This window comes from Pteropus medius, unplaced genomic scaffold (genome assembly GCF_902729225.1).
Source record: "Pteropus medius unplaced genomic scaffold, Ma_sr-lr_union100, whole genome shotgun sequence".
In the NCBI taxonomy this organism is placed as follows: domain Eukaryota; kingdom Metazoa; phylum Chordata; class Mammalia; order Chiroptera; family Pteropodidae; genus Pteropus; species Pteropus medius.
This window is the reverse complement of record NW_024350325.1, coordinates 2,845,476-2,858,560: the sequence shown is the minus strand read 5'-3', so window position 1 is coordinate 2,858,560 and position 13,085 is coordinate 2,845,476. Positions and strand designations below refer to the sequence as shown.

At 37.4% G+C, this 13,085-nt stretch overlaps 1 protein-coding gene across 7 annotated transcripts in view; it reads left to right on the top strand.

The window, feature by feature from the left end:
* SLC7A2 (solute carrier family 7 member 2) overlaps nucleotides 1-13,085 on the top strand; it is a 58,154-nt gene that overhangs the window by 24,407 nt on the left and 20,662 nt on the right. For 2 of the 7 annotated variants that reach the window (XM_039839306.1, XM_039839309.1), the window contains exon 2: nucleotides 12,539-12,929. In XM_039839306.1, the coding sequence (XP_039695240.1) occupies nucleotides 12,554-12,929 (376 nt within the window). In that variant the 5' untranslated portion in view covers nucleotides 12,539-12,553. Of the gene's footprint in view, nucleotides 1-1,589; nucleotides 1,985-2,048; nucleotides 2,067-3,837; nucleotides 3,843-6,497; nucleotides 6,504-7,645; nucleotides 7,668-12,538; nucleotides 12,930-13,085 lie in introns of those variants that run through there. The other 5 variants (XM_039839308.1, XM_039839304.1, XM_039839303.1 and 2 more) reach the window with 5 other exon arrangements.

Sequence of the window (13,085 nt, the reverse complement as noted above, 5' to 3'; positions counted from 1 at the left end):
GAGCTTCTGCTGGTGGCTGTCAAGCTTTGGTGTTCCCTCGCTTGCAGCTGCCTCACTCCAGTTTCTGCCTCTGACATCACATTGCATTTTCCCTGTGTATCTCTGTCTTCACATGGCATTTTCCTCTTATAAAATCACCAGTCATATTGGATTAGGGCTCACCTAATGACCTCATCTTAATTCGATAACACTCACTGACAAAGACCCTATTTCCATTTAAGGTGCCAGGGTTTAGGACTTCAACATATCTTTTGGGAGGACACAGCTCAACCCATAACAAAGAGTTACACGTGTTCCTTCAAGTAGCTGACTATGATAAAGAAAAAGTGTTATAAAATTACAGAGTGCTGTGGGAACAAGTAATAGGGCGACCTTACTTACCTTGCGGGAGGGTGTCAAGGATGATTGGTTGCTATCTAGGCAAAGTGGAGGAATAAGTTTCCAGGAAGAAGAAACGACTCTGCAGAAAGCCTGGAGGCAGTCAGAGGCTCAGAGTTCTGAGGCAGTTGGAAGGAAACCCAGGAAAGCTGAAGGGTGTGAGGAGGAGGCTGAAGATGAGAGCAGAGAGCAAGGAGCAGAGCTGCGTGCAGTGCACTGAGGTGGTTTGGGGTGGCTATTAAAAATAAAACAAAAAGAATTACTAGACGTATGTAGAATGGAGGAAGATAATGAGCACATTAGACTCTGTCCTTGCTTAACCACATCTGGAATGCTTTGCTTTGTTAGGAAGGTCATTTTAAGTTAGCATTTTTCAAAGTGTGCTTGTTGGACTTTGAATTCATGTATTTCTCAGAGAGGAGAGAAGTCTTAGGATGATAGGCACTTGAGATTATTTGAATGAGAAGTGTTTTCTGTATTTGTTCTTAGGGCAGATTTAGGCCAATGGGTATGAGTTGTAGGACTCCATGGCAGGGGAAAAACTGGTTTTCTAGCAATGGGAGCTACACAAGGGAAGAAGAGGATGCCTTGAGAATTAGGCCCCTCCTTGCCCATGGAGGATGGGCACCTGTCAGAGATGAGAGGGATTCCACAGTGAAGGTGAGGTGGGGAACGATTCCTCTAAAGTCTCCTCTGAGAAGTATCTACAAGGGTTTCAGATGTGATGCTATAATTTCTAAAATATATTTACATGTACTTCATAATTAAAAGTTAAGAGCATTTTAAAAGGCTTTAAAATTAAATGTCACTGGGAGATTACTAAATAACTGCATTTATTTAAAAACCTTTGTAATACAATGTTGTATGTCGTTATATCTCAATTAAAAAAAAACTTTGCAGAATTGTTTAGACACATTTGTTCTTTCTGACACTGCTGTAATTGCAGTAAGTGTCATTAACCTTACGTCTTTGGTGCAACTAACTATCTCTTTCTTTTCTCTGGTGCTCTCTCAGCTGCCCTTGTGTGCCTTGTTCTATTAAACTTGTTTCTAGGGAGCAATTGCCAGTCATTTATGTTAAGCCAAATAAATCCTGCTTAGAGGTGAAGGTGTGTAAATGTGTATGTTCTGGTTTATACCATTTTACCTTCACTGAGGGAGGAGGGAGCACGAAGGGCTTACAGTATAAGCAAAAGCCTTAATCCTACCCAGGTGCCTCAGCACCCAGTCTCTTTGGGATCATATTGAAAGAAACACCGACCGGCTACCAAAAGTATATTTAAAAGGAATTTTGACCTTCCCTTGTATCTCTTGAAGGAGAACCAATTCGTATTCCACACTAGCACTTCTCAAAATCTCCCTTTCTCCTCTGCCCCACTTCTCTCTGCCAGGCGGATATTCTCTAGGCTGCTGGCTTTTCTTCTGTCCCTGGCCCTTTATTACGTACATCAGCCTGGCTATGTGGCTTTAATTTTCCTAAGTGTATGGTGTATGTTTTTTCTTCTTTGAGTCATAGGAAATCTCAGGAGTTGACGGAGAAGGTAGCTCAGAAGGCCTGGGAACCAGAACCCTCCGTAGAGGACAAGGGAGCGACTGGAAACACACAGGTCGATATATCTTCTCACCTACGTGCGAACAAATTAGACTGCATTATTCATGTGGAGAATAGCAAAATATAAGACTCGAGAGGTAGGCTGAGGCCAGGTGACAGAGGGGTGGTTTTGAAACTTAGGCTGAGCATTCAGGTTGTTGGAGAAGATGGCAGGAGGCAGATTAGCTATAGCTGTAAGTAAATAGATTCAAAGCATTGAAATTCAACTCATTCTGTGTATCTCATAATTCTGTTAAGAGAATGCTAAATATTTGTAAACATTCGTAAGCGTGTTTTAAAATTAAGGACGCTCAACCCTGACCAAAATAATTCATTTACAAATCTCTGCCTATCATGGTTTCAAACAGTTGCTTCCCATCCCAGGCATCACTTAAAGGCAGGTGTAGGAAATAACAGTGCTGGTTTCCTGGATATAGCTCAAATCAGAGCCCAAGATGTGATATTTCTCTGCATCTCACTGCTGAATACTCTGAAGATCAGATGAACCAGCTCTTTGCAAAGAAGCAGCAGAGTGCGAAGATGAGGGGAGTTTATCTTCTGGTTAACATTCTTGTTTTAACACTACAGGTGCACCATAGCCGTATTGTAATACGGAGCCATTACAGAATTTTAGAGGTTAGAAGGCCAAGTTATGGTTTTATTTTGGGGTAACAAATAGATTAAAAATGAGTGTTTTTAAAAATAAGTTTGAGAAACTATGAATAGTAGATATATGTATATATATGTGTATATATATTTTGAATTTCTGCTTAAATGGCAGGTCTTATAATGCTTTATACTTTTCATTTTTACAAATTATGTTCCTTCCAAAGTCCATTCTTCATACGTTATTTACTTACTTAGAAAACTCTTATCGATCAATGATTACCAAGTAGAGCTTTTAGAAGATTGTGAGATACTTGAATTTTAAATTGTATAATAACTTAAACTATTCCTATTCAAAATTTAAAATTAAAATAAATGTTTCCAGGAACCCCTGATTAAGATTTTGCAGATAAATATGATTATTTTAATAATTCATTGCTATTAGGCAAATAACTTTAGATGTTATTAAATATTTATACATAACTCAAGATCTATTTCCAAGAAAGGAATTTTTCAAGTAAAATAATAAAGAGGAAAAATTGAATTTTTAAGTAATCGATTTTAAGAAGTGGTTGATTATATACATTATCAGAATTTCAAAGTGAGTTTTAAAGATTATGGATATTGTTATTTATTAGAAAAACTCAATTGGTTTCATTTATAGTTTTTGCTCTAAGGACTAAACAGTATTCATTTCCACCACCACTCCCCCTTTTTTATAATGAACTCTGGAATGGATGAAGAATCAGAGCAATCATGGCTCCTCCCAGGAAGACTTCCCTGCTCTTCCGCCCCCAGCCCCGTGTCTGAACAGAGCGCCCCTCTGTGTGTTGGTAGCACCCTGGACTTTCCTTGCCCACAAGTGTCTTAAATGGGGATGGCCAGTTGAGCTTGTTTTGCTCGCTCTGCCTGTACCCCACTGCTCCCTGGAATTTTGTTTAGAAATTGCATTTAGAACATTTCCTTTTTTCTTTGTGAAATTTCTAAGGCTTAATCTTGTAGAGAAATTAACAGTGTATTCAATTGATAGATTGAATTCAGTCTATGCAATAATATTATAAAAACTAAGAGAAAGTCTGGTAAAGATTTAAGTTGGAGAAATCGTAGTTATAGCATGTTAATAAACAGAATGTAAATGTGACAAGAATGTCATACCTCAGTTTTAAGGATCTCATCATTTCAAGTTATTTTAATTTTTAAAATTCTTAGTTTGCATATTCTAAATTTAAATTTTAGAGGCTCTGACATGGTGATGAAGAACTGGCACTGTTTTAATTGCTCTCTCTGGGCTCACAATAGAAATGTTTTATTCAGAGTTATTTGAAGCCAACACAAACTTCCAAACCCCTCTTAGCCAAGAGCAGTGTTTCAGCAGTCTGCCAAGATGCTGATGATAAAAATCTGTGGTAATACATTGTTTCTGTATTTTAAAAAGTATTTTAACAAATCAGAACATGCTTTTCAAAATTAAAAATATAGTTTCAAAAACGACCATTTTTCAAGAAATAACTTTCCAACAAAATCATAAACCAAAAGTATACTTGATATATTATCCATCTAAATTTCTTGAACTTGGACTAAAAATGAATGTGAATTCTTGTTGAATTCCTTTTCTGCCACAGCGTGATGGAAGGAATTTTCCCTAGCATTGAAACAAAAGTGTTTTAATTCTAAGAATTAATTATATTAGGTAGCTCTTGGCGTGTGTGTGGGGTAGGGAGGAGGGGTGAATTGAGAGGGGTACTTTGGCTCTATTTGGAAAGAGAATGATTTGAGGAAACCAGCATTCTAAAGTATTTCTCAGTTCTTTGCTCTCAGAAGAAAAGATCTTTCTTCACGCCTCCTAGTCCACAATAGCCCTTCTAGCATCTTTAATCTGAACTTCAAATACAAATCCAGAAAAAAAAATCTTTCTGAGCAATGGCTATTAGTCAACAGGATAATGGGGTCACGTGGATTTCATTGATATCCTTGAGTTGGCTCTAATTTGTGTGATAGTGGATTAAAATTGGAATGAAGGTAATAGTAACTATTTTTTTTTTTGCTTGTTTTTAAGACAGTTATGTTCATTATTTTAGGCAGTTTCTTGAGAAGTAATTCAGAATGAAGCACCTTCTTGTAAAGACAAGCCTTTGGGGCTCCTGTCACCGCAGCAGATAGCTACCATAAGTTCTGCAGCACTTTGTGGCATTACTGAATTATGGCAAGATTTGATCAACAACGGCCAAAGATTTAGAGATTTAAACTTAAGTAATCTAGGAAACCCACTCACCTAGAATATCGTGTTCCGTGAAAATATCCTGCCAAGTTTTACTGTGTTTTCTAACAGTTCAAAGAGCTGAACATGGATATTTTAATAATATTCTAGAAGCCATGCTTATCCCTACTTACCTCTAGCTTTTCCCCAGCTCCTCCTAAGCTCTGTGTATAGAACTACTCTTCGTTCCTTTGTACCTGACGTTCCCTCTGTTTAGAACACTCATCGTTCCTACCAGTCTCCTCCCAGTCTCCTTCCCACTACACATTCGTAAAGCTAAGTCCAGCTGATCCTTTAGGCATCAGATTAGACATAGCTTTCTCCAGGAAAGCTTCTCTGACCACCCCTTCTGTGTGCCCCCACTCCCTTTGGCACAAGCATAACTTCATGATATTGCACTGGCTCTTGTCTGTGCCACCCACTTGACTGTAACGCCATCAAGGTAAGAATTATGGCAGTGTGTCCATGATGGCTTCAGTGCCTAGCCTTGAGCACTGAAGTATTTGTGAAACTAATAAATAGTAGAAGTACTCTTAAGAAATTTATGTTTTTAACAGAAAAATAACTCAATTATATTAAAGTCCCTTGGGAACCTCTTAAAAATCTTCCCCAGTACAATAAAATATTTCCAGTGCTTCCTTCACTCTCCCTCCCTTCATTAGGTGAGTAATTGCTTTACTGGTTTACTGCTATAAATCATTGGTGGAAAAGTGTTTTAAACATCATTAATAAGCACTGTAGGGACCCTTGTTTGCTATTCCTGGTATCTTGACTAGGCGGAGGATGCTCCATGGTCAGTAGTGAGCACTGAGAAATAGTGTTACAAGAATCCGGATTGGTTGTGTATACATCTAAGAAGAAACAATTTCCTCCGCCTATATAGAGCTACCTCTTTGAGGTTATGAATATATATGTCTGTGGGTGGATATAAAGGTCAGGCTTAATGGGTATTCAACTCTATGAGTTCCTTAGTAGAAGAATATCTAAACAAATTCCAGTCATTGCATCAGGAAGTCCGCTCTTGGAAAGAAGAGCAGTTATCGGGAGAGCCACCAGAAAAGGCAAGAGATAGCAGAAGAAGTGAAAGGTCAAAGTCAAGAGGAGCCGGGCAGAGCAGGCCCTCCCAATACCTTTCACCTTCATCAGTGGCCTCTGGTTTCAAGAAGCAGAGACCACTCAAATAAGTGAATAGGTTTGTTGAAAGGCTGCAGGAGAGTGCCACACACCCAACATCAGGAAGGACAGCAGGGTCTTGGGGAACAGAAACGTTGACCTGAGCTACCCGCCTGAGTCTCGCTGTTGGGGCTGCAGGGCGCCCCCCATCTTTGCTCTCCTGAATGGCTGCGGTCTGGCTTCTGCTGCCAGCCTCTTGGTTTCCACATGGTGTCCAGCTGGCCTGCAGTCTGTGTGGCTTTAGCCTGCGCACCGGATCATCTGACCGATTCAGTTATGTTATTCAAATTTCCAAGAATATCGAGTAAGTGTACCCAACTTTTGGAGATTTAACCCTGAGCCAGGTGTCTGTCTCTGTCAAGTTACCTGTGGCTTGGGGGTGGGAGGACAGTGCTGTGGGGTGAGCACGTTCTCTTTAAAGAAGCTGTGGGCAGTGGGCAGTGACTGGGTGCTCCTGCAAGATGGCAGGACAGCCAGGTGGCTGTGAATAAAGGCTCCAGTCACACCTGCTGGGTTCATCTCTGGTTCCTAACTGTGATATTGGCTAACTTTTCTATGCCTCAGTTTCTTCATTTATACCATGAGATCCAAAATAGTCCTGATCTTATAGAGATACTGTAAGATTCATGGAAGGATAAATTAAAAGGGCTGAGATCAGTACTCGGCACATGGTAAGTGCTCAACAAATGTTCACTGTTTTATTAGTGTAGCTCTTGAGTAGTGACGGGTGTGAAATATCTTTGGAAAGGGATCTCCTGATGTTTGAAATGGCAGGTATAGGGTGACTGTTCCTAGCAGAGGACACTCTCTTTGGTAAGCAGTCTGGAGAGAGGGAACAGGTGGTACCCTCTGGCATTTGGAGTGATTTATTAGCCAAAGATTGCTGAGACCGAAAGGGAACGGCATCTGCCTGGTGCTGAAGCGTGCCACCAAGATCCTTGACCATGAAAGCGGGGTGCTGACTGGGCTGATACTGGTTACAGAGGTGATAAAGGCTCTGCTTTCTTTTCTTCACTCTTTTTAAACTTTTCCCATCTCCGATCCTAAAAACAAAAGTTGGACACTTAAGTTTTTTTATTGTTCTACATCGATTTGAATGAGACAGGTAGGTATACCTTATCTCTTTATTTTTGCCTTTACTAAAGCTAAATGGATTCACATGTTTTGAAGTACTAGCTACCTTACAAACTTTCCAAAGTTCTCTATTAGCTGTTTGTTTGCTGGATGTCCTTAGATAAGATTCTTGTCTCTATCTGGATTCTGTATCACAAATTTTGAAATAGTTTAACTTCCTATAGTATCGATTTGATATGAAAGAAGGGAAAATATAAATGTTATTGCTATAATAATTGTCTCTATCTGGATTCTGTATCACAAATTTTGAAATAGTTTAACTTCCTATAGTATCGATTTGATATGAAAGAAGGGAAAATATAAATGTTATTGCTATAATAATAGTGACTTTGTAGTGGCCTCAATTATGTCTAATTTTTACCTATTTCTACATTTGCATTCACCTATCTGGAGAAAACTTTGAAGGAGGATGTTGTTCAGACAACTTGATTTGGAAAAAAGATAAGTTTGGACCAAATATAAGTGAAATGTATACCAAAGAGTCTTCTTGTTTTCCAGAAAAATAAATATTTTAGGTTCGAATGCAAAGGTTTGTTGTTTCTTTTTGTTTTTTACTAACCAAAGTGAACAGATATCATTTCTGATTATCTTTTATCCTGCATTATACTTTTGATGCATTTTTTTTAGAAATCTCTTAAAGTAAAAAGAAAAAGTTCATAATTCCATGGTATATGTTCATATCCTTCCTCCCATTTACTAAATTATTTAGCCTATAATATAACTCGAAAATGTGTTTTTGAACTCTAAAGTTATAGAAATGTGATTGATATTGAGTTTGCAGAAAAAATCTATTTTAAAGAGAAAACACATGCAACAAACACATACACACACAATAGAACAGAGACCCCAGTTATATATGGTTTAAATTCTTTCTTATCAGTTCAAAATCAGAAAGGGCAGATGTCTTACTTTAATTCCAGCAACTCAAATGAGCAAGGAAAATTTGGTTATAATTCGCATGAGCTAATTTGTTAAGGGTTTGTTGGAGCACCTGCCAGCTTGCCACAGCTCTTTTCTCCTGTAAGATTTTTTTTCAGAGTTGGTGATACTGAGACAAAGGATTAAATGTGAAATTTCAACCTTGACTTAGGGGAGAAGAGAAAGGATTCATTTCTATGCCACTAAATGCTACATTAAACTTCTGATCGAAAGTGAAAATCCAGGACCTACTTTTGACTGTGATTTGCAGATTTTGAGAAGTTTCTGTGGTTAATTAAAAGGAAGTCTGCTCTATGGTGTCATATCATCAGGGCTAGGGATTCGCTTGACCTAAACTTCTCTACTGTCAAGTTTACAATCTGGATTGAAGAAGTTTGAGAAGGAGGTGTTTTAAGTTGCTGAGGAAGAAATTTAGCTTTTTGTCAAGAATTAATAGGGGCTCCATCAAGGAGTTAGGGATCTTGAAACTGTTACACTTAAGGTTGGGGGCTGTATCATCAGGCTCATGAAAATCATTCAAATTTTTCTGCTGCACAGTCTATTGCAGATCCCTTCCAGGCTTCCCTTGGCTGATTATATTTTCAGATCTAAGCTGAATGTGTACATATTTTTCTCATCAATAGGCCACTGTTTTAGCAATTCGTAAAATAATTGTTTATTAAAGAAAGATACATATCTGTTTGTGGTATCACCAGAATCACTCGTGACCTCATAGGTATGTTAATTAGAGCTTTTATATCCACAAGTATGAGTGTTACATAGGCCTCTTCCCAAAGTCTAGATAATTGTCCTTACTATGCGTATGTAGGTTTCATATTAAATACCAGTCCTTGGTCACAGTAGCAATAGCTGACAGTAGGTATGATGGTGTGGATTCTTTGCTCTTGGAAAAACAAAGTATGCGCTCTTCAGGCTAACAGAATCATCTTCAAAATCACTGCATATTCTCCCTGCATAGTTGTTTGTTGATGAGACAGTACGACAGAGCCCAGGCAAGGACAGTGGATGCAGATCTGAGTCAAAGGATAAGTATGCATGGATTCTTCTTCAGCAATGAAAGAACCTTGTAGAAATGAGAATAAGGTTGTTATACCATTTCATATAAGGAGCATATTTTTAAAAATGTTTTAAAGAAGAGTTATACAACTTTTAAAATATGTATATTATATCAGTCATATTGAACACAAATATCTTATTTTTTTCCCATTCCCCTGTTGCTACTCTACTTTCATATATCAGTCTGTCTTCAAAAATATATATTTTACAAAAGTACAGGATTCTTTTTTCTTTGACTCAACACTGTATGATACACCAGATAGGACTAATAAATGTTCAACAGTGATTCATTAAATTGACCCAGTATGCTTTACATTGTTTTTTGCTCATCCCATTATATTTCTACAAAATTGGTTTTGTGTCATAGCTTTTGCAATCAGTATTTTATCAGCTGTGCATAGTTGAGAATGTTTGCAAAGAACATTGTGTAACCTGTCAGTTCTGAGAAGAGTTTCTGACAAATGCTTTTCTGTTACTCAAAAGCAAATGAATGCTTGGCAAATGGCAGCTTTATCTTATTTCCTCAGGGCGACATGGAAAAACTGAGCACAAAATACTTTCCAGTAGCAATGAGATCTTACCTGATTAAAGCTATACATCTCTGTAAAGAACAGTTCTGCTTCCTATGTGATCTAGAGTAAATTAAATTCACTTTTATATTGATGACATGATGGTCACTCATTTATTCATTTGGGGTAACAACAATAAAAGTTTTAACTATTTTTAACATTTTCAAAGAAAGTTTGCTTATTGGTTGGCTTGCTTATTCTCTTTCATTTTTATGCTGTTTTTTTTGTGGATTTTTCAAAAGAAATTTCACAAACCACATCATGATCATGTTACCAGGAGAAAAAGGATTAAAAATAAATAAATGAAAGCTTACCCACGATTCTATCACTTTCCAAAATTTCTTCTTAGTTTTCTTTGCTTTATTCCAGATCCCCTCTCTTAAATGTGCAATAGTTATGGAATTTGTGCCTTTCATAGAAAGTTGAGGTTAATCAAGCACTTTATCAAGAGAGTGTTTTATTTAGTTAAATGACAAACAGGTAGGTATGCCTCATTTTGTATATCAGTTGTTTCCTAAAGTTGTACGTGATAGGTCCCATTTTCACATGATCTTAAATCATTACCGAAATTCAGTGGGTCTTCATTTCTCCCTAAATCTTGATCTTTGCACTCCTCCATTTGTATAAAAACACTGAAATGTTCGGGAACGTCAGCATTTAGTAAATACCCTCAACTCTCATCCCCCGCCCCACTTCAGTTGAGCTTTGTCTATCCTCAACTTTTCATTTCTTTATTCTTTTTTAAACAGAACACTTTCCTACATTACTTTCCAGAAGTGTTGTAAGAGAAATAGCTAGTTAAGGGTTAGATAGGAGTAAAAATGGGTGCACATTTGATTTATAAAAGTAATGATAGGTTTTGACTTTGTAAGCCAGAAAACTGGCAAAATTGGAGATATCCTCTGTATTTTCAAATTTTTCAACAAGTGTTCATGGAGTGCCATGCTCGGCATTCTGTCAGATGGTGTGAAAGATACTGATGTGTAAAAACTTTGTTACAGTCAGGAACTTGTCACTCATTTTCATTTATCTTTAGGAAATTTTTCTCTGTGTTCTTTGAGCTGCTTTCAGTATCAAAGATTTGCATACCAATCACATCTATCTGTATAAGAAAAGTAGAGAGAGCTTTGCAGAAAAGGAGGAGTCATTGTGACCACCGGGGCAGAAGCCATACGACCAAAACCAAGGAACTTCTGGAGCCACCAGAAGCTGGAAGGGGCAAGAAACATGTTCACTAGAGTCTTCAGAGTGAGAGTGTAGGCCTGCCAATGTCCTTTTCAGGCTGACAAAGTGCTTTCTGAAATTTTTTAAAGCTTCATTGTTATAAATCTCTTTCTACATCAATAAAAAGAGCATATAAGAAATAAAAGGATTTGCATTCATATTGATGTGTAAATGTTCAATGAGTGAGCTTTATCTACTAGGTATATATAGTGTGAAACTGGATTATATCCTAGAACTATTTCTTATGAGCAATAAGTCGTGTAGATTCACTATAGAAAATGTATCTTATTTTACTTGTTATGTTTCAATAAAATAATTTTTAATAATTGGGTTTTTTTTTTAACAGATTAAGGTTGAGAAAATTTTAAGGGTTTATTTTACAGGATAAGAATCCTCTAAATTCATCGAAGAAGTTTCCAAGTTGTGGAATATATATACTGTTCTATTCCCTTTTCCTCAGTTATTTCCTAATCTGCTGAGTTCATGTCTCTGTAGACAAGGACATGTAGGGCTTTCTAATTTTTATACTTTTTGCACATAAATTGTATATATTCATTGGAGATAAATTAGAAATACATGTTAGCAACGTAATACACATTATATGAAATACATGGAAGTAAAAATTAGCCCACCACCCAAAAATCAGTACTGTTAATATTTTGGTATATTTTGTTGCAGACTTTTTACTGTAATATGTGTATATATTTTTTCTTACTAATATCCATACTTTGTTTTATAACCTAATAGTTTTTTTCAGTATTAGGTTATTTGGGCCTGTCTGAAGTGAAACTTTCTGTCTCATTTTATTCATTTAATTTAAAAAGAACACAATACTTGGCATGGACTTTGGGTTTATTTATTTATTTAGAAATCTCAGTAACTATAAATAAGCATGTGTATTTTACTACAAATTTATACTTAAAACATAATAGAAGAGCAGTTTTAGTTATAAAAATCTAAGCATGGTTTTGGGGGAATTTTTTTCTTCTAAAAGGTTCAAATCTCTCCATGAAAAAATGAAACGAAATCAGAGAAGCTCACACATATTTGATAAAGCTGTAGAATACATTATGATGGCATATTTACATGCTTTTAAAATAACTGGACTGCAGGTGCCCTAAGCTAGGGACCATATCTGTGTATCACGCTATTCTAGTCATATTCTAGGCACAATTCCTGGCATGTAATAATGCCTAAAAAAAAAAAAAAAAGTCGAATGAATGAAGAAAGAGAACCAAAAAGATGAGGTAATTCACCCCCTTGTTTGTAGGGAAGACAAATAGCTATCTTTTGGGATATATGTTTATCAGCATAGCTTTAAAAATTGTAGCAAGACAAAAGAACAAAAATGGTAGATCTTTTTAATCACCCAGGGCTCCTATTCTTTTGCGCCCCAAATAAGCCATGGTTGCAGTCTCTTATAAAAGGGCATGTGTGAGTAAGAAATGCACCGCTTTGGTTTATTAAGCCCCCTTTACGATTGCTCTAGGCCACACCTGTAGCAAGTGAAAAAAAAAAAAAAACCATAACAGTGCTGAGAAGCCGGGCAGCTGATTGGAGGGATGATGATTCCAGATCAGCTTCTAACCTGTCCCTTCTTTCTCTTCATCAGGTTGACCTCTTCAAAATGATTCCCTGTAGAGCAGTTCTGTCTTTTGCCCGATGTTTGATCCGGAGAAAAATCGTCATTCTGGACAGTCTCGAAGACTCCAAATTAAGCCGTTGCTTATCCACCGTGGACCTCATTGCTTTGGGCGTTGGAAGCACTCTTGGTGCTGGGGTTTACGTCCTCGCTGGGGAGGTCGCCAAAGCTGATTCTGGCCCCAGTATTGTCCTTTCTTTTCTCATTGCTGCCCTCGCTTCTGTGATGGCAGGCCTTTGCTATGCTGAATTTGGGGCCCGAGTTCCCAAGACTGGGTCGGCATATTTGTACACTTATGTTACTGTTGGAGAACTCTGGGCCTTCATCACTGGCTGGAATCTCATTTTATCTTATGTGATAGGTAGGTTTCCAAAAACTAATCTTATCACGTGGAATGGTGGAAACAGTACTCCTGAGTCGGAGGCCTTAGGGTTTCGTTGTAGGTCTGCATTAGTGAGCGACTATGTGATCTTGAGTGAATCACTTGATCCCTGGGTATCTCTTTTTTCTCATCTAA